Here is a 23,645-nt window from a genome sequence, read left to right as displayed (position 1 = left end):
CTGTTATTGTTGATGTTGTTGTTGTTTTTACTATTGTGCTGCTTTAATTGTCTCTGAAGGGGGCAATTTGACTTCTCTTTTTTATTTGTTGGGTAAGGTAAACTAATAAAATATTCTTATTTTCTTGCTTTCATTTTATTAGGGATGATCAGCATTCCAGCTTTTCGCGGTTGAAGAATACTAATGTTGATGAATTCCAAAAACCTACAGGTTTTATAAAATCAAATTTTAGAAAATTTATTCAGAAACCTCCTATGGTAAGATTAGAGTTCCAAATTTTTCATTTTTGTACACTCCATTCTCTTCACACATACATATAGAGATCACCAGTATTTTTCTAACGGTTCATTAAGTACATGTTATGCTTCTGCTATTCAGTGTTAATATTCTGTTGAGTCTTATACTTACTATGATAGAGAAAATAGTAATCTCTGATCTAGTAGGATTTTATTTCATTTATTGTAGTACTAACTTTTTAAAGATTTTTTAAAAAGATTTTATTTATTTATTCATGAGAGACACAGAAGAGAGAGAGAGAGAGAGAGGCAGAGACATAGGTAGAGGGAGAAGCAGTCTGAGCCTTCAGCCCAGGGTGTGATCCTGGAGACCCAGGATCGGAGTCCCACGTCGGGTTCCCTGCATGGAACCTGCTTCTCCCTCTGCCTGTGTCTCTGCCTCTCTACCTGCCTCTCTCTCTCTCTCTCTCTCTCTCTCTCTCTCATGAATAAATAAATAAAATCTTTTAAAAGATTAAAATTTAAAAAAAATTAAAATTAAAAAAATAGAAGGTGGGCCTCACTGGGAGCCTGGTCAGAAGCTGTCTGGTACGGTCCTCCCGCTGAGCCCTAGTGATTCATATCCCTTCACTTGCAGAATACACCCCTCCTTACCGTGGTCCCCCAAAGTCTCTTCTCATTACATATATCTTTGTGCACTTATTCAAATTTATAGACTTAGTATAAATTCAAGATGACTGCTATGAAAAGGTTTTATAGCATACTGCTCAGGGCACATGCTGCTTCTATAACAGCTGGCTCCAAGACAAACACTGAATACAATTTTCACATTTTGTCTTTTTTTGTAAAAGTGAAAACCCTCTTTGGATTACCCTCAGTTAATGTAAACTGGTATTAATGTAGATCTTTCATAAACTGCATTTGGCATAGTGTGAACTATATTTACCTTCAGTAAACTGGTACTATGCCTTTTTTTTTAACTTGGGGAGAGAGATAAAGGTGTGATAGAAGAAGATTTGTGAGAAAGTACAGCAAATAGAATAGCAAATGGAATGAATAGGTTATAAGACTTGATTTTGGAAAAAAGAAACTTCAGGATGGGCCCCATCTTTTCTGTTCCCATTAAAGGATTCTGGTTCTTTGTAGTTGCAGTCTTAATACTCTGACTTTTGATACTTATCATGGCAGGAGCATCACCTCAAATCAGTTAGCTGAGTCAGCAAAACCTGCCTCCTACAGTGTTGAGAATTTTCTTCTTAGACAATGGGAACCCTTTAGCAACTCCACATAATAATGGGTTTGGTTCTCTTCTGGATGCCTGAATAAATACTAAATGTATAGTCCATTTTCTAAAAGTCATGCATTGTGTTATACATTGTGTAGTATTTTTTTATACTTCTCACATTCATGAATTAAAGTAGCCCCTCACAAACTAGTATGGGTTCCATGGAGGAAGACATATGTATGTTCCTGCAGCTAAAATACATGCTACATGTTTTGTGTTCTTAATCCTATACATTTAAAATGTGCGTTTTTAATTTTTTTAATTTTTAATTTTTTTATTGAAGTGTAGTTGACAAACTATATTACATTAGTTTCAGGTATATAACACAGTGTTCAATGAATCTTTGTGTTATGTTCATCACAAGTGTAGCTGCTGTCTGTCACCACACAACATTATTACAATACCATTTACAATATTCTGTATGCTGTACCTTTCCTCTCTGTGACTTATTCATTCCACAACTGGAAGCCTATATCTCACACTTCTTTCACCCATTTTGCCCATATCCTCACCCCTTCTCCTTCAGCAACTATCAGTTTGTTCTCTATCAGTCTTTTTCTGCTGTTTATTCATTCTTTTTGTTTTTCATATTCCACACGTAAGTGAAATCATACAGTATTTGCCTTTCTCTGACATTTCATTTATCATGATACCCTCTAGGTCCATCCATGTTGTCACAAATGGCAAGATCCCATTCTTTTTTTATGGCCAAGTAATATTCTACTGTATATATGTATCATATTTCTTTAACCATTCATCTATTGATGGATGCTTAGGTTCCTCCCATATCATGGCTATTGTAAATAATGCTGCTATAAGCTGGAGTGCACATATCTTTTTAAATTAGCATTTACATTTTCTTTGGGTAAATGCCCAGTAGTAGAATTGCTAGATTGTGTGGTAATTCTATTTTTAATTTTTTGAGGGATCTCCATACTGTTTTACAGGGGCTGCACCAATTTACATTCCCACTAAGAGTGCATGAGGATTCCTTTTTCTCCACATCTTTGTCGCTTATTTCTCCACGCTTATTTCTTGGGTCTTTTATTCTAGCCATTTTGACAGGTGTGAGGTGGTATCTCATTGTGGTGTTGATTTGCATTTCCCCGATGATGAATGATAATGAGCATCTTTTCATGTGTCTGTTGGCCATCTGTACATCTTTGGAAAAATGTCCATCTAAGTCCTCTGCCCAAAACTTGTATTTTTAAAATGGTAAGAGGAACTTTAAAAAATAAATTTTAGGGATGTCTGGGTGGCTCAGCAGTTGAGCATCTGCCTTTGGCTCAGGGCGTGATCCTGGATTCCCAGGATCGAGTTCCACTTCGGGCTCCCTACATGGAGCCCTCTTCTCCCTCTGCCTGTGTCTCTGCCTCTCTTTCTCTGTGTCTCTCATGAATAAATAAATAAAAATCTTTTAAAGGGGATCCCTGGGTGGCTCAGCGTTTTAGCGCCTGCCTTCAGCCCAGGGCATGATGCTGGAGTCCCGGGATCAAGTCCTACATCGGGCTCCCTGGATGGAGCCTGCTTCTCCCTCTGCCTGTGTCTCTGCCTCTCTCTCTCTCTCTCTCTCTCTCTCTCTCTCTCTCTCTCTCTCTGTCTATCATGAATAAATAAATAAAATCTAAAAAAAGAAATCTTTTAAAAAATAAACTATAAAGTATATTAACCCATACCAATACTTTTTTCATGCAGAATTATACTACGCAGAGAAAAGATGACACTACTCACAAACCTTTTGGAGTTGAGGGAAGATGTCAAAACACAACAGGCTTTAGAGGACGTTTTAAGGTACTGGGTGTTATTTTCCATCTAATTCTAGCTTTGGGTTTATGCTTTGAACATAATGTTCTAAGTGTTAGTAAATTAAAAGTTGCTTTTGTGATATTTCAAATAGTAGCCATAAACTAATATTTCTGGACATAAATTTGTAGTTAACTGTAATCAGTTTAATGACAACCCCTTTCCTCAGGACTTGAGTTTCAAATATTTTTTTAACCAATAGAACCCATTTTCAAAGATTATATGGAAAACACAAATATATAAAACAGATGCACATGGGATGGCTCTAGGTGAGGAGGCAGACAAGGTCCTCGACCTTCCCTTTAAGCCTACCCCTTCACCTCTAAGATGTAAATGCATAGCTTTGTAGTTTCCAGGGTCTACAGACTGAAAAATCCTGCACATAGGTGTATAGCCCTCAGAGTCCTTCTGCATCAACTGAGAAAGATTCTGGTCTAGTAAACTTTGTTAAAGCCTGTTTCATCACATTCTAATTATTTGTACAGCTATGTCTGATGTAAGTGATTAGTTATTCAGAACACCTCATCCCACAGACATATGGAATAAGAATTACAGTGTGTGAAGTACTATATTTCTCTCTCCTTGTTCTCAAAAGTTGACATACTTTTTGGAGTGTCTGGGTGGCTCAGTCAGTTAAGCATCTGACTTTGGCTCAGGTCATGATTGAGGGGTCCTGGGATGAAGCCCCACATTGGGCTCTGTGCTCAGCAGGGAGCTTCTCCCTCTGTCTCTTCCTCTGCCCCTACCTCCAACTTGTGTGCATGCTCTCTCTCAAATAAATAAATAAAATCTTTTTTTTTAAAAAAAAGATGTTGACATATGTTTTAAATCCATTTTGACTGAAGTTCCTTCTTATGATAGGTACTTTATTAATATATTTTTTAAAGATTTTATTTATTTGAGAGAGAGAGAGAGCAAGAGAAAGAGCATGAGCAGGAGGGTGGGGGCTGAGGGAGAAGGAGAAGCAGGCTCCCCCACAGCAGGGAGCCCAATGCAGGGCTCGATTCCAGGACCCTGGGATCACAGCCTGAGCCAAAGGCGGACATTTAACTGACTGAGCCACCCAGGTACCCCACTTTATTAATATTTTTAACTCTACACTATCTCTCCTTTCCCTTGAAAGAAAGGAAAATAATCTAGGGTTTTTTGTGAAGGCAGCAGGCAGGCTAGATAGTTAGCTCATTAGGAGGAAGTTAATATGAGCATAAATGTAGTATAAACTATCCCCAAAGTACAGACTAGGAGGTAGTTAAGTGGTCTTCTTTTAATACCTGGCTTGTTGAGAGGCCTAATTTCTAGATGTCAAAAATTTTTTTCATTTGTCTCAACACAATTTGAAGGCATTGTGTAGATAACGTTTTTTTTTAAAGATTTTATTTATTTATTCATGAGAGACACAGAGAGTCAGAGACATAGGCAGAGGGAGAAGCAGGCTCCCTACAGGGAGCCCAATAGGAGACTCGATCCCAGAACTCCGGGATCATGCCCTGAGCTGAAGGCAGACGCTCAACCACTGAGCCACCCAGGCTGCCCAGAAATACACGATTCTTAATAATAAAATCAGGGAAGAAATAATCCTTTCTAAGAAAAGGAGCTATTTCATTAAAATTTGCTTTGTGGGCAGCCCGGGTGGCTCAGCGGTTTAGCACGTGTCTTCAGCTTCAGGGCAGATCCTGGAGACCCGGGATCGAGTCCCACGTCGGGCTCCCTGAGTGGAGCCTGCTCCTACCTCTGCCTGTGTCTCTGCCTCACTCTTTCTCTCTCTCTCTGTCTCTCAAGAATAAATAAATAAAATCTTAAAAAAAATAAATAAAATTTGTTTTGTAATGGACTAATTCAAAGCAAGATAGTAATCACTTTATTAGATATGTAAAAATGATCAGTATAAATTTCAAAATTAGCTCTTGATATGTCAAGTTTGCATGGATAGTTTTAATAGAACTATAGTGTCTCATTATAATTCTGTTTTACCTGAATTTTTTGTGGCCTTAAGAAAGTAACTGGAAAATATGCCTGGCATAAATGCTTTTTTAAATAAAGTAATGTGCTTCATTATACATGACATACTCATTTGTTAAATAATTGTGGAAAGAGGAATATACTTCGTTTTTATTTTTTTTAAAGATTTTGTCTATTTATTTGAGAGAGAGAGTGTGTGTGACACATGAGCAGGGGGAAGAGGGAGAGGGAGAAGCAGACTCTCTGCTGAGCAGGGAGCCTGACATGGGGCTCAATGCCAGGACCCTGAGATCATGACCTGAGCTGAAGGCAGATGTTCAACTGACTGAGCCAGGCATCCCTGTATAACTTCACTTCATCTTATAATCACTCCATTATAACCTACCATTTGTATATTTCCCACATGGGAATCAAACAAATATTCATTGTCTTTTTATGTCTATTATAATACTAGGCAGTGTGTGGGCCATGAAATGGTCTTTTTCAATGTAAACTCTTGAAAATATTTGCTGTAATGGTATTTTTATAGTAAAGAAAGATTGGCTTGAAGATACTGACAGGAATAGAGTTTTGGAGGGGCACCTGGGTAGTTCAGTCTGTTAAGCATCTGCTTTTGGCTCAGGTCATGGTCTCAGGGTCCTGGGATGGAGCCCCATGTTATGGGGCTCTGTGCTCAGCAGGGAGTCTGCTTGTGTCTGTCCCTCTCCTTCTGCCCCTCCCTCCACTTGTGCTCTCTCTCTCTCTCAAATAAATAAAAAAAAAATCTTTTTAAAAAATTGCTTTTATGTAATTTTTTTAAAAAATCATTATATGAAATAAACTACAAGGCTCCTTTGAAGAAAACATACTTTATAAGCATCATTAACCTCTTTCCTTTTAATTTATGTAGTGCCTAGAATCAAGGGTGGCTCCGAGTACCAGACATTTTTCCATTTCTTATACTAATAGATTTGGAAGCTGTAGTTTTTACATTTCATTTTTTTTCTTTACAGACCAACTTTAGAGGTGGCAGATTCCAGCCCCATTATAAATCAGGCCTAGTACAGAAGAGTTTATACATTCAGGCTAAATATCAGCGTTTACGATTTGCTGGCCCAAGGGGATTTATCACTAATAAATTCAGACAAAAATTACTGAGGAAAAAAAAGGTTAGTTGCATTATGATCATTTAAAAATGTAGAGTGACTTTTGAACTCCTAAATTATCTATGTTTAATAGATCAGGTGTTTTTTTAATATAATTTTGACGTAGGTTACAATCTAGATCTCATAGATGTTCTTATTGCATGATATTTGAAGAAAAAGTTCAAAGAGTGATGGTAATAGAGTTGTGAATGTTAAAATGCTTTTTGCTGTTATGCCTCAAATACTGTGAATATGTCAGCTATTTGAACTTTTTACTTTGGAATGTCTATTATATGTGCTTGCTTTGGCAGCACATATACTAAAATCGGAATGTCTGTTGTATGATTCATCTTTGAAATGGAAATTCAGGTAAAGACTCTTAACTGATATATTTAGCCCTATACAATGTGAATTATCTAAGTACCAAAAAATATTGAACTGACTGTATAAAAAGGGCACACAATTACAAAATATACTAACTTTTCTTTTCCCCCATTCATGTGTTTTTTATTGTGATTAAAATACATATAACATAAAATTTGCCATTTTATCCATTTTTAAGTATACAATTCAGTGGTAGTAATTACATTCATAATGCTTTGCAACCATCACCACATGTGCTAACTCTTAATAAAAAGTTTCTTGATAATTTGAATTTTGTTCTCTTTTAGTTGTGGATTGATTTCATTTAAATATGTCATATTGGTATTTGAAAATGCAGCATAAATATGATATAAAATTACATTCTACACATTACATTTTAAATGAGAACAGTAGCATTACATCAGTTAAGTGAGGCATGTTTGCCAATTTTCGGACTTATTTTTGTTAATTTGGGGCTATATTTTCTCTGAGAAATATGTGTGTATCCATTGTTGCTATCAAATGGTCCAACTGTGGTTTTCTTAATTTTCTAACCATAAATGTTTCCTTGAATATTCATACTTGTGAAGCCCTTACACTGAGCTTGCTTAGTGATTTTAGTAAAACTTATTTTTCAAAAGATGGACTAGAATGAAATTGACAACTGTTTTTTTAAGTTTTAGAGGTAACGGTATCTTCTGTAACTTCTCTCACCCTGCCCCCTACCCCCCAATTTTAACTGAAGACTTGAGGTGAAGTTTTTAATTTCACCATGTATGTTACTCTTGATGTTATTGATGTTATGAAAGCCATGTCTTCTTTGTAAATATAAATGAACTGGACATGTTTTCCCCTCTTGTCCACCTCCCTGCTGTCAGATTGAGTTGCTGCTTTCCTTCCTGTCTCATGTGGCAAGTTTCCCTGCAGCAGATCTCGGTATATGTCCCCAGTCACAGTTTAGCAGCCTGGCTGTTTGCAGGGAGGCAAGTCATTGATTTCTACTCAAGGCGGAAGGCTGAGGCAAGCCTTATTATCAGTTGCAAGGTTGGATTTCAGGTACTTGTTGTGTTTCTCTTCTGTTGGCTCTGTGTTACCTTCCTTTGACTCCATTTTTACCTCCAGTTTTTAGATAACTGGGGGTTCCTGAGTGCTTGACTGCCTCAGCCTGCAGTTTCTATATGCTCATTGAACTTGTACCATTTAGTCATTCTTTTCTCAGACTTACCATGCCCATTTCTTACTGACCACCCAGTTCTTCCCGACCACTTGACCCCTAGCCTCACTTAATAGCAAATAGAAACCAGACATCAAGCCTTCATCCTAGGATATAAGAAGTATGTCCTAGAAGGGCCCCTGGGCGGCTCAGTTAGTTAAGTGGCCAACTCTTGATTTTGGCTCAGGTCATGATCTCAGGGTCTTGAGCTTAAACATCCACCCCCCCACACTCCCCAGCACCTGTCAGGCTCCATGCTCAATATGGAGTCTGCCTGAGATTCTTTCTCTCCCTCCCCTCGGCTTGTGCTCTCGCGGTTGCGCTCTCTCTCTCTCTCTGTCTCTCAATAAATAAAATCCTTAAAAAAAAAGGGTGTGTCCTAGAGGGAGCCACAAGCTGCTATGAGTCTTCAGCTTAGGGCATTGGCTTTTGTATCATCATTCAAAATGTAGCCATTACAGTTAAGGTCCAGTGCAGCTCATAGCCTGCCCTCCTTTTGCCTTTCGCTACCATCTTGAGTGCTTTAGAAGTATTCCCAACACACTGCACTTTTTAACAAACGGTGTCTTCTACATTTTTTCTTAGGCCTACCCTTCTGGATGCTACTTCATATGTCTTTGTATTGTAACTACATTGACAGGGGCCTTTCCATTCTGGCTACTGTCAGTGCCTACAAGCAAAGCATAAGTAGGCTTTTTATACATTTGTGTTTGAACAAGGCCCAGCTCTACAAGTATGACATGAAATTAGGGACATACCCTGGTAGTAGCTCCCTACTTAACAGTTGAGCTCCACACACCTCAACCTTTAGAGAAAGAAATGAGGCATTGCAGTTCTTTGTTTTTGCCAACATCTGAGGTAAGGTACTTAAGGCTTACCTGGCCTTTGGACTGTCCCAGTAGTAATGTGCTACTCTGAAACCCCATTCCATTGTATAAACTGATGACTTAGATCTATTACTTCATCTCACCTCATCCTCATCCTTTATGTCCTAAAGAAAAGAGATGCAGGCTTGGAGCCTTTGGTTTTTTCTAGTGTTGCTTACTTCCTCTTTCCCTTAGATTAGGGACACTTGTGCTCATATTGACTTACTGAATATGAGGTACCATTTATATCACTTTTCATCTCAAGCTTCTATATTGGAGGGAACTTGGAAGGTGCTGTCCTGGAGAGAAACCATAGTCTGGGCAGTATCTGTGCACTGCTTTGACTTTTTGCCCTAGTAGGGAGTTCATTCTTTTTATTGTTATTAGATCACCACCTAGATTAATTAAAGATACATGACCAATTAGTTAATCTAGGTGTCCTGAACCTGCTTGAGCTTGAAATTAGATATGAACCTACACATTCATACATGTCTCATAGTCCAGGAAAGCTTAGATTGATCTTGTCTGGACTGCTCACTCCCCAACCATGTTGAAATGACTGGCTGATCATTTATGGCTTGAAAGTCTTGTGATGCTCATCTGTAGTATGATCTGGATACTGTGCCATCAAACATGTGCTTCCTCTCTCCGACACCAAACGGTCTCAGAGAGGAGTGGGGGAAATCCTAGATGTGGTCCTAATAGGTCTTCTTGTCCCACTTAACAAGAGTGGTTTTGGCTCCCCAAGTGCCTACAAAGTATCAAGATTCCCAAGAAGTATTAAGTACAGAACTGAAATTCTTCCTCCTAATTTATCCGGTGCTTCTCATTATTAATCCCTTTCTTGGGGATCCCTGGGTGGCGCAGCGGTTTGGCGCCTGCCTTTGGCCCAGGGCGCGATCCTGGAGACCCGGGATCGAGTCCCACGTCGGGCTCCCGGTGCATGGAGCCTGCTTCTCCCTCTGCCTGTGTCTCTGCCTCTCTCTCTCTCTGTGTATGACTATCATAAATAAATAAAATTTTTAAAAAATCCCTTTCTGACACCCAGATTCCCTTTTACTGTGTCACCTTTCTCTTGAATTCTGTGCTTGGGCTAGAAGATGAGGGGGGTGGGAGGAATGTCTGTTACCACCTGGAATAAGGCTAGTCTTTTATTCACATTCACAAGTGATCCCCTTAAATATCCTCTGCTCATTACAAAATTTTCAGAAACTCTTGAGGGTCTGAATATGCACCACAGTAGGACAAAGAATGCAGTAGAAATTCATGAAGCCACCTCTGAGAACATTGCCTCTAAAACAAATCATAGCAGTTGTGTGTTCAGTCAGGGAGACCTAGAGTTCCTTAGCATCATAGATTTTCTAGCGGTTCGCAAGGTACCTGTCAGTGAGGTGCCTACCAGAGCCCTTCCCATGGATACAAAGGGGAAAAAGGAGAGAGCGCAATGACACTGCAAGAAGGAAGTTAAAGACTGGGATCTATGGCCATTGGGGTTGAAAAAACCCTTGAAAGTTCTAGAGTATAAAGATAGAATGGGAAGCAAGATCAGGTGACTCAACAGGAATCTGTTACACACCTGCTATGTCCCTGGAGCTGAAGTGTGCCAGGGTGGTATCATCACCTTCAGACAGTTGTGACTTCTGGAGCTTCCAGTTTCATTATCTATCTCTCTGACTTCTTTGTCTTGTTTGGTGGTTTCTCTCCTTCCATGAAGCCTTTAAAAAATACAAGCATTCTCTAGCATTATATTCTTTCTTCTCTTTATTTCTTCTACTTGCCTTGATTGCCCTCACGTCTTCCCAATGTTCTAGCCATTACCTCTGGTGATGTCTTTAGCTCTGACTATTCTCCAGAGCTTCACATTTCCAGCTGCCTCCAAGATACCCTCATACCCTGAAGGCACCTCAAATTCAGCATGTCCAAAATCAGACTTTCATTGGTACAAACTATAGCATGTGTGACCTTTAAAAACACGATGCTGAGTGACAGGAATCAGTCAAAAAAGATCACATATTGTATAATTCCATCTATACGAAATACTCAGAATAAATGAAGCCATAGAGACAGAAAGTAGATTTGCAGTAGCCAGAGACTGGGGGGTTAGGGGAGAATAGGGGTGTGTGTGCCTGCTAACAAGTATGGGGATTCTTTGTGGCTAGGAAAATACTCTAAAACTAATTGTAGTGTCTGATGGTTGCACACCTCTGTGAATATACTAAAAAACTATTGAATTGTGTGCTTTAAATGGGTGACCTGTATGGTGTGTGAATTAGATCTCATTAACACTGTTAAAAATAAAATCAAACCCACTCTTCTCCCCAGGCCACTGGTTTCTCCTTGCAGCTAGCCAGACAGCTAGAAAATTTTCCTACTAATCCTCCTAGTTCTCCTTCCAACTTTAGCCAGTGCAAGTCTTTCTCTCACTCACCCATTATTTCATTCATCTCATTCCTTTTAATGGCTGTATATTATTCCATTCTATGTTTAACATACCCTGAAATTTTGAAAAATTATGCATACTTGCATACTTTTAGGTCAGTATCTAGTAGTTTTTGTCATAAGTTTAAATTGTCATAAGGGGTATAATTTCTGGCATATAAAAACTTGAGAGTCTTAACTAAAACTGTTACATTATTCTTTGGAAGCTCTTCAATGGAACCTGCACACCACAGAAATTTGATGATAACACCATTCATTTTCTAAAATATGCAAACAACCTCTTTTAATGTATTTTGTGTCATTCCCTTGTCTTTGCCTTGAATTTGGATATTATTCTATTTACCTCATAGATTTTTATCTATGTCAATATATGTCAAAGTTGACATGTATTGTAATAGATTCTGTGACTCTTAGATGTTAAATATTTCCTCTGCATTGAGTTAACATTATAGTTGATCAAAGTAGCATAAATATATTACAGGTTTTGTTAAGTATTGACTAGACAAAAGTCGTATTGGAAGTGAATTATTTATTCTTTTCAATTAGTTCATATAGTCACATACAAATGTTACTTACTGCTAATAGAATAATATCGTGTTCTAAGTATCCATTCTATTTTTTCTTTTTATAAATGTAAGTCCTGAGAAACCTTGTCTGTATAACCATGTAGATGAAAATGAAAGGACTTTTTTTGTAGCAATGCTACTTGGTTCTTTGGACTCACTCTGAATTATAGGCCAAAAAATCACTTAGTGATCTGTCATCAAAAACTATTTTGAATGTTCTTTTACTGACAGCTTGATTTTTTCCTTCAATTTTATTAAACAAAAGCAAAGAATCAGAAGCCATGTGGCTTGCAGAAGTATGCTATTTATTACTAGTTGCTAGGGTGGACTCATTTTCATGACACCATCACCAATATCTCCAACTGTCCTGTTTGGGGGATCTTTAGGTAATGCAAAGTAGTAAAATTCAGAATGAGAAGGTGTATCTTTCTCATATGAAATGGGAGGTGAGGCACCAGCCCTAACCAGTTGTGCAGACAGGTTAATTTTGGAAAGTGAACACTGGGAATTTGAAGATCTAGCTATTACTTCTTTCCAAACTCTCTGTCCCCACATGCTCCTTGGAAAGTCTTCATATGTTCCTAATGGTAGGCATACCCCAGTTTGATAATTGCCAACTTACTTAACCAAGCCTCTGTTGATGACTTTGGAATAGCTTACAGGTTTCCTTTATTTTTGGTAGCAGCACTGGGAACACTGACATTTTGGTACCTTGTCATAGTCTTCTTTTTATTCTTTATACTCTGACCGGAAGTACATGAAAGGACCTGTTTACCTATACCCTCACCAGTACTCTATGTTATTATTCTTTATTATTGTCAATCTAATAGCAGAAAATACTTCTCATTTATCTTTCTTTGGTTATTAATGATGTGAGCATATTTTTATGTGTCTGTGAGCCAATTGCATGCCTTCCCTCAATTTCCTTATTTCTGTGCTTTGTCAGCATTTCTTTTGAGGGATAGTACTTTTTCTTATTTATTTGTGAGAGCTCCTGATTTACTGAAGGTGTTAACCTATCATACATTTTGCTGGTATTTATTTTATGTTGGTCTGTTGTTTGTGGTAGCTTTTACAACACAAAACTTGTAAATGTTCAAGTGTCTATTTGAGTTGGTCCAGTAAAGGCTTAGAGATTTCATATCATACTTATCCTTATAAAAATTCCTTATAGTGTTTCCTTTAAGTGGTTTTATGGTTAAATTTTAAAATACATATTCATTCCCTCTAGAATTTATTTTTGTAATACAGTGTGAGTTGGAATCAAAATTTTTTCCCAATGGATCATCAGTATTTTTAAACACCATTTATTGAATAATATGTCTTTTCCCCACTGATTGAAAATGCCACCTTTAGTGTGCACTACATTCTTCTGTATTCCTCATCTGCCTTCGGAATCTTTGAAGCCTCAAATTTGTTTCCTTGCCTGCTGTGATTGCTTATTCTGTCCATTCACTACTGGCACAGTTATTGTCCCAAAACACAGATTGAATCATGTCACTCTTACACAAACCCCTTCCAAGGAGTCTGTTACTTAGAAGAGACTGGACTTTTTTGCCAGCTCCAGCCCTCATAAGCTGCCTTTCTAAGCACAATTCTTCATTCTTCAGGACCCTCTGCTTTTTTGGAGCATAACATACATTTTCATGTATTTGTATCTTTGTTCCTGCTGTTCTCTTACCTGGAAATAGCCTTCTGATTCTCATCGTTTTCTTATTAAACCTTTCCTTTTAAGACCTACTATAAAGCCTTCCCAAAGCTCTTGTTTATTTGGTCTCTGTCTGTTGCTGTTTACCTTCCTGTTTCCCCAAATAGATGATCAGCTCCTTGAAGATAGAGGGTACCTCATTAGTCTTCTTTTTTTTATTAGTCTTCCTATCTTCTCCTTTTTGCCTTTTATATAGTCTGTTTTCAGAAAATGCCTGTTGAATAGAATCAAATCTAACCATATATACACACACGCTCTCACACATCTATTTATAGCTCTAAAAAGTTGGTGAATGGTAGCCATTGTGTCAGCGTCCCCAAGACTAGTCCCAGGTTTGGTGATTTGCTAGGAGAACTCAAAGGACTCAGCATATGGTGGCACTCACAGCTGTGATGTGGTACAGTAGAAAGCTGCACAGAACATCAGCAGAGGGAATTGGCACACAGGCGAAGTCCCAGTGCCAGAGGACACCGGGTGCAAGTTTCCAAGAGTCCCTCTCCTAGTGGAGTCACACAGGATGTGCTTAATTCCCCCAGCAATGAGCTGTGATAACATATGTGAAATGTTCCCAACCAAGAAAGCTCATTAGAGACTCAATGGCCAGAGTTAATCGAGGGCTGGTCACATGAGCTCCCCCTGCCAGTTACATACCCGAATTCCAGACTCTCAGAAGGAAAGCAGGTGTTCAGCATAGACCATATTGTTTGCATAGTTTAGACACTCATCAGTGGTGGGGATCCTCCCCAAATCTAAGTTCCTGGCTGATAGCCAAGGGCCAACCTCGGAAGTAGGCCTTTCAAAGGATAGCAGTCAGGTATGCTATATTAACTCATCGCATAACCCTAGTTTTGAAGAGCTTAATTTCACAGATGGCAAATGTCTAAAGAGAGGAGGAAAAATCAATATGTTAGGAATGGCCAGGGAAAGCATGCTCAGTACCTTGATGTTTACTCTTCTCTTACAGAGGAGGTAAACTGAGTCATGGAGAATAGCAGAGCATAGAAGGGACTACAGCCAAAGATCCATATTTGGTGGCAGAGCGTAGAGAGTTGGGTAAAGATAGCAGTGTGCAGGTTACTGAAGGCCTCACAAACGAGGTAAGGTATCAAAGATACGAGGTATGAGGTAGAACAGCTTGCTAGACTGAAGAGAAAGTATTGCTGAGGATGATTTCTTGGTGAGTGGTGGGTACACAGGGTTCTGGGGAGGAGATGAGGTGCAAGAAGACCCACAAGGGAGCATTGGCAGTGATACCAGGTGTCCACTTAAGAAAACCTAGACCAGCCTGGTGCTCATATACCAAGGTCAGCATCCTGTATAAAGTATGTTTCCAAATAATTGGAAGAATGGAGGGATCGAGCTGAGAGATGGTGTGGAAGAAGCTATGTCAAGGGTGAATGTGATCCAGAATAATTTTATATTTGTAAAATCAAGATATTTTGGTTGAAAAACTTTAAAGAATTATTATAGTCAGAGTTTCCTTTTAAAGTTTTGAATAGGCAACAGATACTTTATTTGGTGGACAAAATATATGGTTTTGTATTATGTGACCAGTGAAGAAATGGGACACAATGAAGTCTACCTCTATTTAAAGGAATGATGTTGACTGTGTGTGTGTGTGTGTGTGTATGTATATATATATATATATGTATTTTGCACATTTCATAATTAACTAAAATAGAATAAGAATTATCTATCAGCACTGCTTTTGTTTGGAATTAAATGTTTCCATACTAATGTAATGACAAAAAATAAATCAACTTTTAAATTTCTTTCAGTTTTAATAATGTAAGATCCTATTAAAAGGTAAGGATATATGTATTAATAAATATCTTTAATGTCCCAGAAAAACATGCCATTTACCATTTTTGCTCTTTTATTAGTTGCATGGTATTCTGTCCAGTTTGTGGTTGGTAATTTAATATTTCGCATAGCATCACAGTATAGAATCCACATTCATTACCCTCTTTAATCACAGTTTTATTGTTGTGAATTCCTTTTCCTTTGTTTACGGAAGACTTACATCTTTTTATGTTGTAGGTAACTATCCGAAAGCAAGAAAGCTTCCCCCCTCCCAGACTCCAATAGCTTTCTCTGCTATCACCCAAGCTAGAAGAGTCCATGTCAATTTAAAATTAAAGATGCCATATGATGTCAAAGATAAAATTCCAGTTTGGGATTGTGTGTATCACATCAGGCTCCGTGTTGAGTTTTAAGAGTCTTGAATTTTTTTTTAATTTTTATTTATTTATGATAGTCACACAGACAGAGAGAGAGAGGCAGAGACATAGGCAGAGGGAGAAGCAGGCTCCATGCACCGGGAGCCCGACATGGGATTCGATCCCAGGTCTCCAGGATCGCGCCCTGGGCCAAAGGCAGGCGCCACCCAGGGTTCCCTTGAATTTTTCTTTTTATGATCCAGTGAAACTCCCCCAAATAGCAAAATGCCTTTTCATCAACTTACTAATAACCAGCGTAGAGTGTCTTATTATTTTCTTTGTCCTACTGACTTAACTATTTAATATCTGCTTTGATGTGTTCTGTTGTTACTTTGCATCTTTGGGGTTCCACATACCTTTGTGGGGGTCTTGGCTGCGAGTAGTACTACATGAATTAAAATAGCTTAAAATTGCAATGTTAAGAGAACTCTAGCTCAGATGTTATAACTGACTCTTCTTTTGAAGTCTGTATTTCTTTTGTTTTCTCTCAATAGGAATATGCAAACATTGCCACAACAATCTAATCTGGAATTATTACAAATGGAAACGACACTACAGGATGATATTTGGGAGCACCTCTTTTTGTCAGGACTTAGAATTGGCACTAAAGCACTAATACTGTAACTTTCTTGATAAAATAACTTTATTTTTCTGTAGTGGAATGCTGCAACTTTTTTACACTTAATTGCTTTTAAATTACAGTATTCAATTTAAAAGTTGTATTAACTGCAGTTTCTTTTGCAAAAAGTTTCAAAAGGGCATTATTTGTTGATGCATTTTTTTCTGAGCATGGTTTCATAGAGAATTTAACTGAGTTATATCTAGATGTTTATATGTTGAAAGTTTTGCTTATGTAATAAAAACAAAAACAAAAATATCTGAATTGTATAGTGTCTGTACATGAAAGAACTTGAAACAGTGGCCTTATGATAAGTAGCAAATTTTATATCAGATTTTTCTTTTTTCTGATGACAGTTTGGCTTATAACTTGAAATTTTCTTAAGTTTCTTAAGATCAAGGCCTATATAATTTATACATTTCATATTATAAGAAGGCACGAGAAAAGGTGCTTCGAAATTTCCATCAGGTAGTTATGAATGCACTGAATTTTTACCAATTGGTTCATTCTGTTTTTTCCACCACTGTTTGCTCTTTCCAATTTCAAAATGCTATTGTGGAAAATATATAAAGATTTTGTAATTTATATTCCATCTTACTTTCCCTCAGGGCAAGCTTGTGCATATCATATTTTTAAAGGCTTTTTAAAAATCTTACAGACAAAATCTCATATTTGGAAATTGTACTTTACTACTACAGCATTATACATTTTGCAAGCACCTGTTATAAAGTGTTTATTTTAAGTTCAATTGTATTGAGTATCTACTAGCATAAGATAAAATTGATGGGATTTTAAATGATATTTTAGGTCCTGGTACCTTATTATCTTTATGTTTTCTTTGTTCTGCATAATAGTATGTATACATTCCCAATTAAAATTTTGTGAAATGTTTATTTGTAATAAAATAAAATACTGTGCTCCTTCTGCTTGAAGAAGTTACTTGCCAGTTTGTGAGAACATTATTTTAATTTCATATGAGAATTACAGCACTGAGTAGGACCTGTTGATATTTAAAATCATTTTTCAGTTACAAAGGCAGAACTTTTAAAGCCAAAATCTGGTAAGAATTTGATTTCTCATGCCTGGATTATGAAAAATCTTACTACAAACATTTAATTTTTTTTTATCTTTGTAAGATAGGGCCGCCTTTCCTTATAGTGGGTCAGTAATAAGTGAGGGGAAGAGTACTTACATTAGAATTGGCTAATAAATTTAGGCAGATGGCCTGTCTTACTGCTGTGTACCATCTCCCTAGGTCAGGTTTTCCAAACATATTTAACATTCCACTTATGGTAAGAAAAGACATGTGTGCAGCAGTATGACAATTTATATTGTGTGAGGTACTCATAACATCTGTCTTAAATTTTAAAAGAATCCCATTTATTCTCATATTCTGGGGGACACTTATGAGCCTTGAACATTTAACCATTTGGTTAACACATTTATTGCACAGATTCTGTGCTAAAATTACAGCAGTGAACAAGAAAACAAGACACATGGAGCCTGCTTTTATGGTCCAAATAGTCCGATAGGGAAACTGGATGGGTTTTTTTATTTTTTTTTAATTTTTATTTATTTATGATAGTCACACACACAGAGAGAGAGGGGCAGAGACACAGGCAGAGGGAGAAGCAGGCTCCATTCACCGGGAGCCCGACGTGGGATTTGATCCCGGGTCTCCAGGATCGCGCCCTGGGCCAAAGGCAGGTGCTAAACCACTGCGCCACCCAGGGATCCCGGGAAACTGGATGTTGAACATGGAAATGTAACTTGGTAAACAGCGTTAATTCTTTGGCTCTATTTATCGTAGCACATAAGGCTAAGACAATTGACTCAATATTAATCATTCCACGGCTGATTTCCTTTTTAGGCATATATGAATATACTTTTGGCATCGTCTCAATATGCAAAACATGTTATTTACAAAATACCTATTGGTAATGTGGATGCATTCAGAAAATATTGCGTGCATAAGGTTTAAAGCCTAAAAAGAAAGGCTTGCTTTATAGTTTAAAGCCTAAAAAGAAAGGCTTGCTTTATAATTTAGAGTATAAAATAAGGACAGGGACTGTGTCTGTCTTGTTCACTGTAGTATCCCCAACTCCCAACATCCTACTTGACATACAGTAAGGACTTATTAAATATTAGTTTAATGAATAACAAGTAGAATATGTTTCTTAGCAACTTAATATCTAATTTGCATGTGGAGGCTGAACAGGTTTCCTTATCCATAGCATTTTTTATTGACTAAGAAGAATTTGAATTCTCTAATGCATAAGACTATAGAAGAGAAGTTGTTTTGGTAAGTCATAGACTATTGCCTTTTCCCCTTCCTCCCCTGTGTGGTAGGCTCTTCCCTGACCCTGGGGGGACAAGAGTCCCTCCTCTGAGGAACCTCATATAAACTGTTGGAGAAGAAATTCACAAAAACAAAGAATCCAATATAGAGTGTTAAGTACTCTACTGGATATATATATATATATATATACACACACACACACACACACAAAAGTTGAGGAAAAAAGTTGGCATTCCTGGTGGCATATCCCCTGGTCACATGGTCTTTTCTTACTGGTTTCACAAACCTCAAAAGGCACTATGTGGGTGATTTTGCTGGTTTTAAAATTTGATGGTTTGAGGGAAACTGGCTAAAGTGTACATGGGATCTCTGTATTCTTTGTAATAGGTACATGTATATCTCCATTTATCTCTATGTAAATTTCATTTTAAAAAAGACACCCATAATCTTATCACAGACAAAACTATATATATTTTAGAGGCTACATTTTCTTTTTTTTCTATTGGAAAAAGCTATTTGCATTATAATGAAATAGCTGGATGCATAATGTGGACCACATTTTATCCAACAAATCCTACATTTATAAAGTTTTTTTTTTTAAAGGATGGTGATACTTCCAGATGGAAGCAGGAAAAGTAAAACTGTATCAGAAACTCACTTTTTCCATTATCTATCAAATTCAGCAACCAAATAAGGAAGAGGGGTGATGCTAATGCAACAAGGTGTGGAGTGACTTCAACCCCTCTCCCGCCTCCTAAGTAGCACAGAGTAAAGAAACAAAGTTGACCTCATCTTGGTGAGCCTTGGTTCTGGACACTTAATGGGAACCCAGAAAAGAACGGATACCCGGTTCCCCAAAGTAATTCCAGCAAAAGGAACGGTATGAACTCTGAGTCCATTAAAATACAAAACTAAGATTTTAAAACTGAGGAATTATAGTTGCAGAATAGAATGTAAATGTTAAAAATCTCGAAAAAAATTAGCATTTACTGATCAATTAGGACTTGTTGCGGCGAGTGGGATGAGGATTAAAAACTGCCTCATTTTGTGAAGCTAGGTATCATGTCAAGTTACAATGTCTAAGATTGTATTATATAATATAGAAGAAACCTAGTGACCAACCTTAAGTCTTTCACAGTCTTTTTCTTGACCTTTAAATGCACTGGTTCTCAAAGTGTGGTCCCCAGTCAGTGATATCAGCATCACCTGTAAAACTTAGAAATGACGATTCTTGGCCTCACTCCAGACCTACTGAATCAGAAGCGAGCTTGGGCCCAGCAGTCTGCCTGCACTCCAAGGGACTCTGCTATGTGTTCAAGTTTGAGAATCACTGACTTACAAAGCTCTTCTGGGAACCAGTAGCCTTATAGCAAAGAAACATCTCAAGTTCAGCAGCCCCTTCAGTTTCATGTTTAAGGTTTCTCTATAGCAAATAAAATCAACTAAAACTTTTTCAAATAAAAAGTATAGCAATTCCCACCATCAATCCTGCCTGTACTTATGAGTAGAGAGGTCTGGAAACATGCCCACCCACTGTCAACACTGGTGGTTTTTTAAGTGGTGGGGTTATGAGTGATTCTTTGTGCTTTTCTGTATCAGTAGAATACAACAAACATTGTATCATTTTTAGAAAATAAAGTCATTCCTCTTTTTTAAGTAGTAAGGATATTTAATCCTATCCATAGTATATGTTACTAAAGATCCATGTATACAAATTTTACTTCCAAGGGCTGCCTAGTTTACCTTAGTCCAGAGGGGTTTTTAACCTCTGCATTCCTCCTCCCACACCATAACGTGGGTAAGCTTATTTAAGTATATGTTGTATTGACTTTTTAGTAAGAATTCTTGACTTAGGGGCACCTGGGTGGCTCAGTTGATTGTCTGCCTTCGGCTCAGGTCATGATCCCGGAACCCTGGGATTGAGCTCCGTGTCAGGCTCCCTGCTCAGCGGGGAGTCTACTTCTCCCTCTCCCTCTGCTCCTTCCCTTCACTCGTTCTCTCTCTCTCTCAAATAAATACTTTTAAAAAGAAGATCTTGACTTAACATTTTAATGTAATTACATATAGTTTAAATCATTTTACTACTGTTGTTTTAGAAAAGACAAGACTTTTCCTCTGACAATATAAAGTACATAGAATAGGGTCACCTAGCTTGCTCAGTCGGTAGAGCATACGACTTTTTTTTAAGATTTTATTTATTTATTCATGACAGACACACAGAGAGGGAGGAAGAGAGGCAGAGACACAGGCAGAGGGAGAAGCAGGCTCCATGCAGGGAGCCCGACGTGGGACTCCAGGTCTCCAGGACCACACCCCGGACTGAAGGCGGCGCTAAACCGCTGAGCCACGCAGGCTGCCCAAGCATACAACTTTTGATCCCAGAGCTATAAATTGGAGTTCCATGTTGGGTGAGGAGATTAATTTTTTTAATGTACATAGAATAGTATGTAAAAGGAAGAAAATGCATTCATAATCACACTGCTTAAATAGATTTAGTATAAACTAACATTTTGATATTTTTTCATTAGTCTTTTCTGAGCTTTTGGTAGTTGATATAATATTTTATATATGTATATTCAGTCTTTGCAGGTAGTCACTTATAAATTTAAAACATGTTTGTAGTTTCTATGACATTCAAGTTACTGTATTTTGGAAGGCAAGGGATAGAATCCCATTCCCAGAAATCTACAAATGTCTTATGAAATCCTAGAGTACCATATTAAAGTACAGAGGGCTTGTTTTTGCTGTACACATCATTAAAGATATTAAAAACTAAGTTTTACAGATAATTTCCTAAATTCTTCAAATTCTAATGCCTCTTAATGATGTTTAAAATAATATTTAGTAAAGAAGAAGTTGATTTGATGTTGTGAAGTTCTTGCTGATGACTAGTTCTGCAAGGGATTACAGGGAACACAGGGCTGCTCAGACTCACGACCCCGGATGTGGATGTAGCCTACTGAGCCAGCCAGATGTCCCACAGAGTTTAAGCTCCCTTTATTTTTATTTTTTTAAAGATTTATTTGTTTATTTTAAAGAGAGAAAAAGAGACGACTGAGTGGCTCAGCGGTTGGGTGTCTGCCTTGGGTTCTGGGCATGGTCCCGGGATCCTGGGATCGAGTTCCGCATCGGGCTCCCCACAGGGAGCCTGTTTTTCCTTCTGCCTATGTCTCTGCCTCTCTCTCTGTGTCTCATGAATAAGTAAATAAAACCTTTAAAAAAATAAAGAAGGGATCCCTGGGTGGCTCAGTGGTTTAGTGCCTGTCTTTGGCCCAGGGTGTAGTCCTGGAGTCCCAAGATCGAGTCCCACATCAGGCTCCCTGCATGGAGCCTGCTTCTCTCTCTGCCTGTGTCTCTGCCTCTCTCTCTCTGTGTCTCTCATAAATAAATTAAATCTTTAAAAAAATAAAAAATAAAAAAATAAAGAGAAAAAGAGCGCTCCCAAGAGTGAGCTGGGTTGGGGGAGGGGCAGAGGGAGAGATGGAGGAGAAAGAGAGAAAGAGAAGCAGACTTCCTCTTGAGCGTAGAGCCTCAGGCAGGGCTCAATCCAACGACCCTGAGATCATGACCTGAGCCAAAATCATGAGTCCATCACTCAACTGAGTCACCCAGGCACCCTGAGCTCCCTTTAAAGGTGCCTCACTCACCAGCTTTTGCACCTGCACGCATGCTTTGTTCAATTTCCATTGTCCCAAATGTCCTTTCCCTGTATCTGCCTGGTCAATTGCTTCAAACCTGATTCTTAAGACACAGATTGGTAGCTTTTCCAACCAAGCCTCCTTGGGTTAGCTGCCTTTCCTCTGGGCTTCCAGAACACCTAAGCACACCCTTGCTTAAGCCCTTAAGCACAGCAACTAGAGATATAGCCTCTTTCTCTTTACCCTCCATCTGGCTCTGGGTCTGACATATACCAGTAGCTCAGAAATACTTGTTGAGGGCAGCCCCGGTGGCGCGGCGGTTTAGGGCAGCCCCAGTGGCACGGCGGTTTAGTGCCGCCTGCAGCTCTGGGTGTGATCCTGGAGACCCAGGATCCAGTCCCACGTCGGGCTCTCTGCATGGAGCCTGCTTCTCCCTCTGCCTTTGTCTCTGCCTCCCTCTCTCTCTCTCTGAATAAATAGACAAATCTTTAAAAAAAAAAAAAGAAATACTTGTTGAATGATTATAAACACCCCCATATTAGCCAAAACTTTGTAGCAGCTTCTTGGTACCTACAGAAAAAAGAGTCCAAATTTTAGCACCTGGCTTATTTATGAAATACTTGGAAAGAAAAGCAGTAAGGTGGGCTGCTTTTCAGAGTTCTTACTTAACCAGCCTTCCTTCCAGGAACTCCCCTAGGAGACCTGTTCCACAGTTTCCTGGAGACAAGGAGATGAAGCATAAAGGGAACTATCAGACCCTGGGCATCTTCCCAGGAGCTAGGTGGTAAGTCATCCTCAGTGGCAAAATTTAATCCACCTTTTATTTCTTTCTTACATCAGATTCTTAACATCTCAAGAACAGACAGCTTGTAATTTCCCTTATACTGCCAGGCTTGGAGGCTACCAGCCACAGAGCAGGCCTCAGTAAATATTGTGGGTGTTAAGAGCAACAAAATCTACAGAACTTTATCTTTTTAGTAGTTGATCAGTATTGGGGATGGGATACAGTCCTTCATTGCTTTCAAGAAGACATGTGTGGTATTCTGGTTCAGTTATTTTTCATCTGCACTGCAATTAGGAACATGACATTATCATATATTTCAACCAGTTGTTTATCTAACTTTTTTAATTTGGAAATAATTTCAAACTTACAGAAAAGTTGCAATAGTACAAGGATCATCAATACACCATTTACTCAGCTTTACCTGTTAATATTTTCCATTTGCTCCGTCATTTGTTCTGTGTGTACATGCACACACACACATTTTTTTCTGACTCATTTGAAAGTAGATTTCATACATCATATCC

The 23,645-nt window shown here is 38.3% G+C and overlaps 1 protein-coding gene across 7 annotated transcripts in view; it reads left to right on the top strand.

Moving 5' to 3' along the window:
* BCLAF3 (BCLAF1 and THRAP3 family member 3) overlaps positions 1 to 17,339 on the top strand; it is a 59,477-nt gene extending 42,138 nt beyond the window's left edge. For 6 of the 7 annotated variants that reach the window (XM_038587006.1, XM_038587011.1, XM_038587010.1 and 3 more), the window contains 4 exons: positions 143 to 257; positions 3,217 to 3,312; positions 6,276 to 6,431; positions 16,276 to 17,339. In XM_038587006.1, the coding sequence (XP_038442934.1) occupies positions 143 to 257; positions 3,217 to 3,312; positions 6,276 to 6,431; positions 16,276 to 16,305 (397 nt within the window). In that variant the 3' untranslated portion in view covers positions 16,306 to 17,339. Of the gene's footprint in view, positions 1 to 142; positions 258 to 3,216; positions 3,313 to 6,275; positions 6,432 to 15,340; positions 15,369 to 16,275 lie in introns of all 7 variants that reach the window. The other variant, XM_038587007.1, reaches the window with a different exon arrangement.
* Positions 17,340 to 23,645: the final 6,306 nt, after the last annotated feature.

Source organism: Canis lupus, chromosome X, assembly GCF_011100685.1.
Source record: "Canis lupus familiaris isolate Mischka breed German Shepherd chromosome X, alternate assembly UU_Cfam_GSD_1.0, whole genome shotgun sequence".
Taxonomy (NCBI): Eukaryota; Metazoa; Chordata; class Mammalia; order Carnivora; family Canidae; genus Canis; species Canis lupus.
Note: the sequence above shows the minus strand (reverse complement) of the source record. Positions and strands in the feature narration are given on the sequence as shown.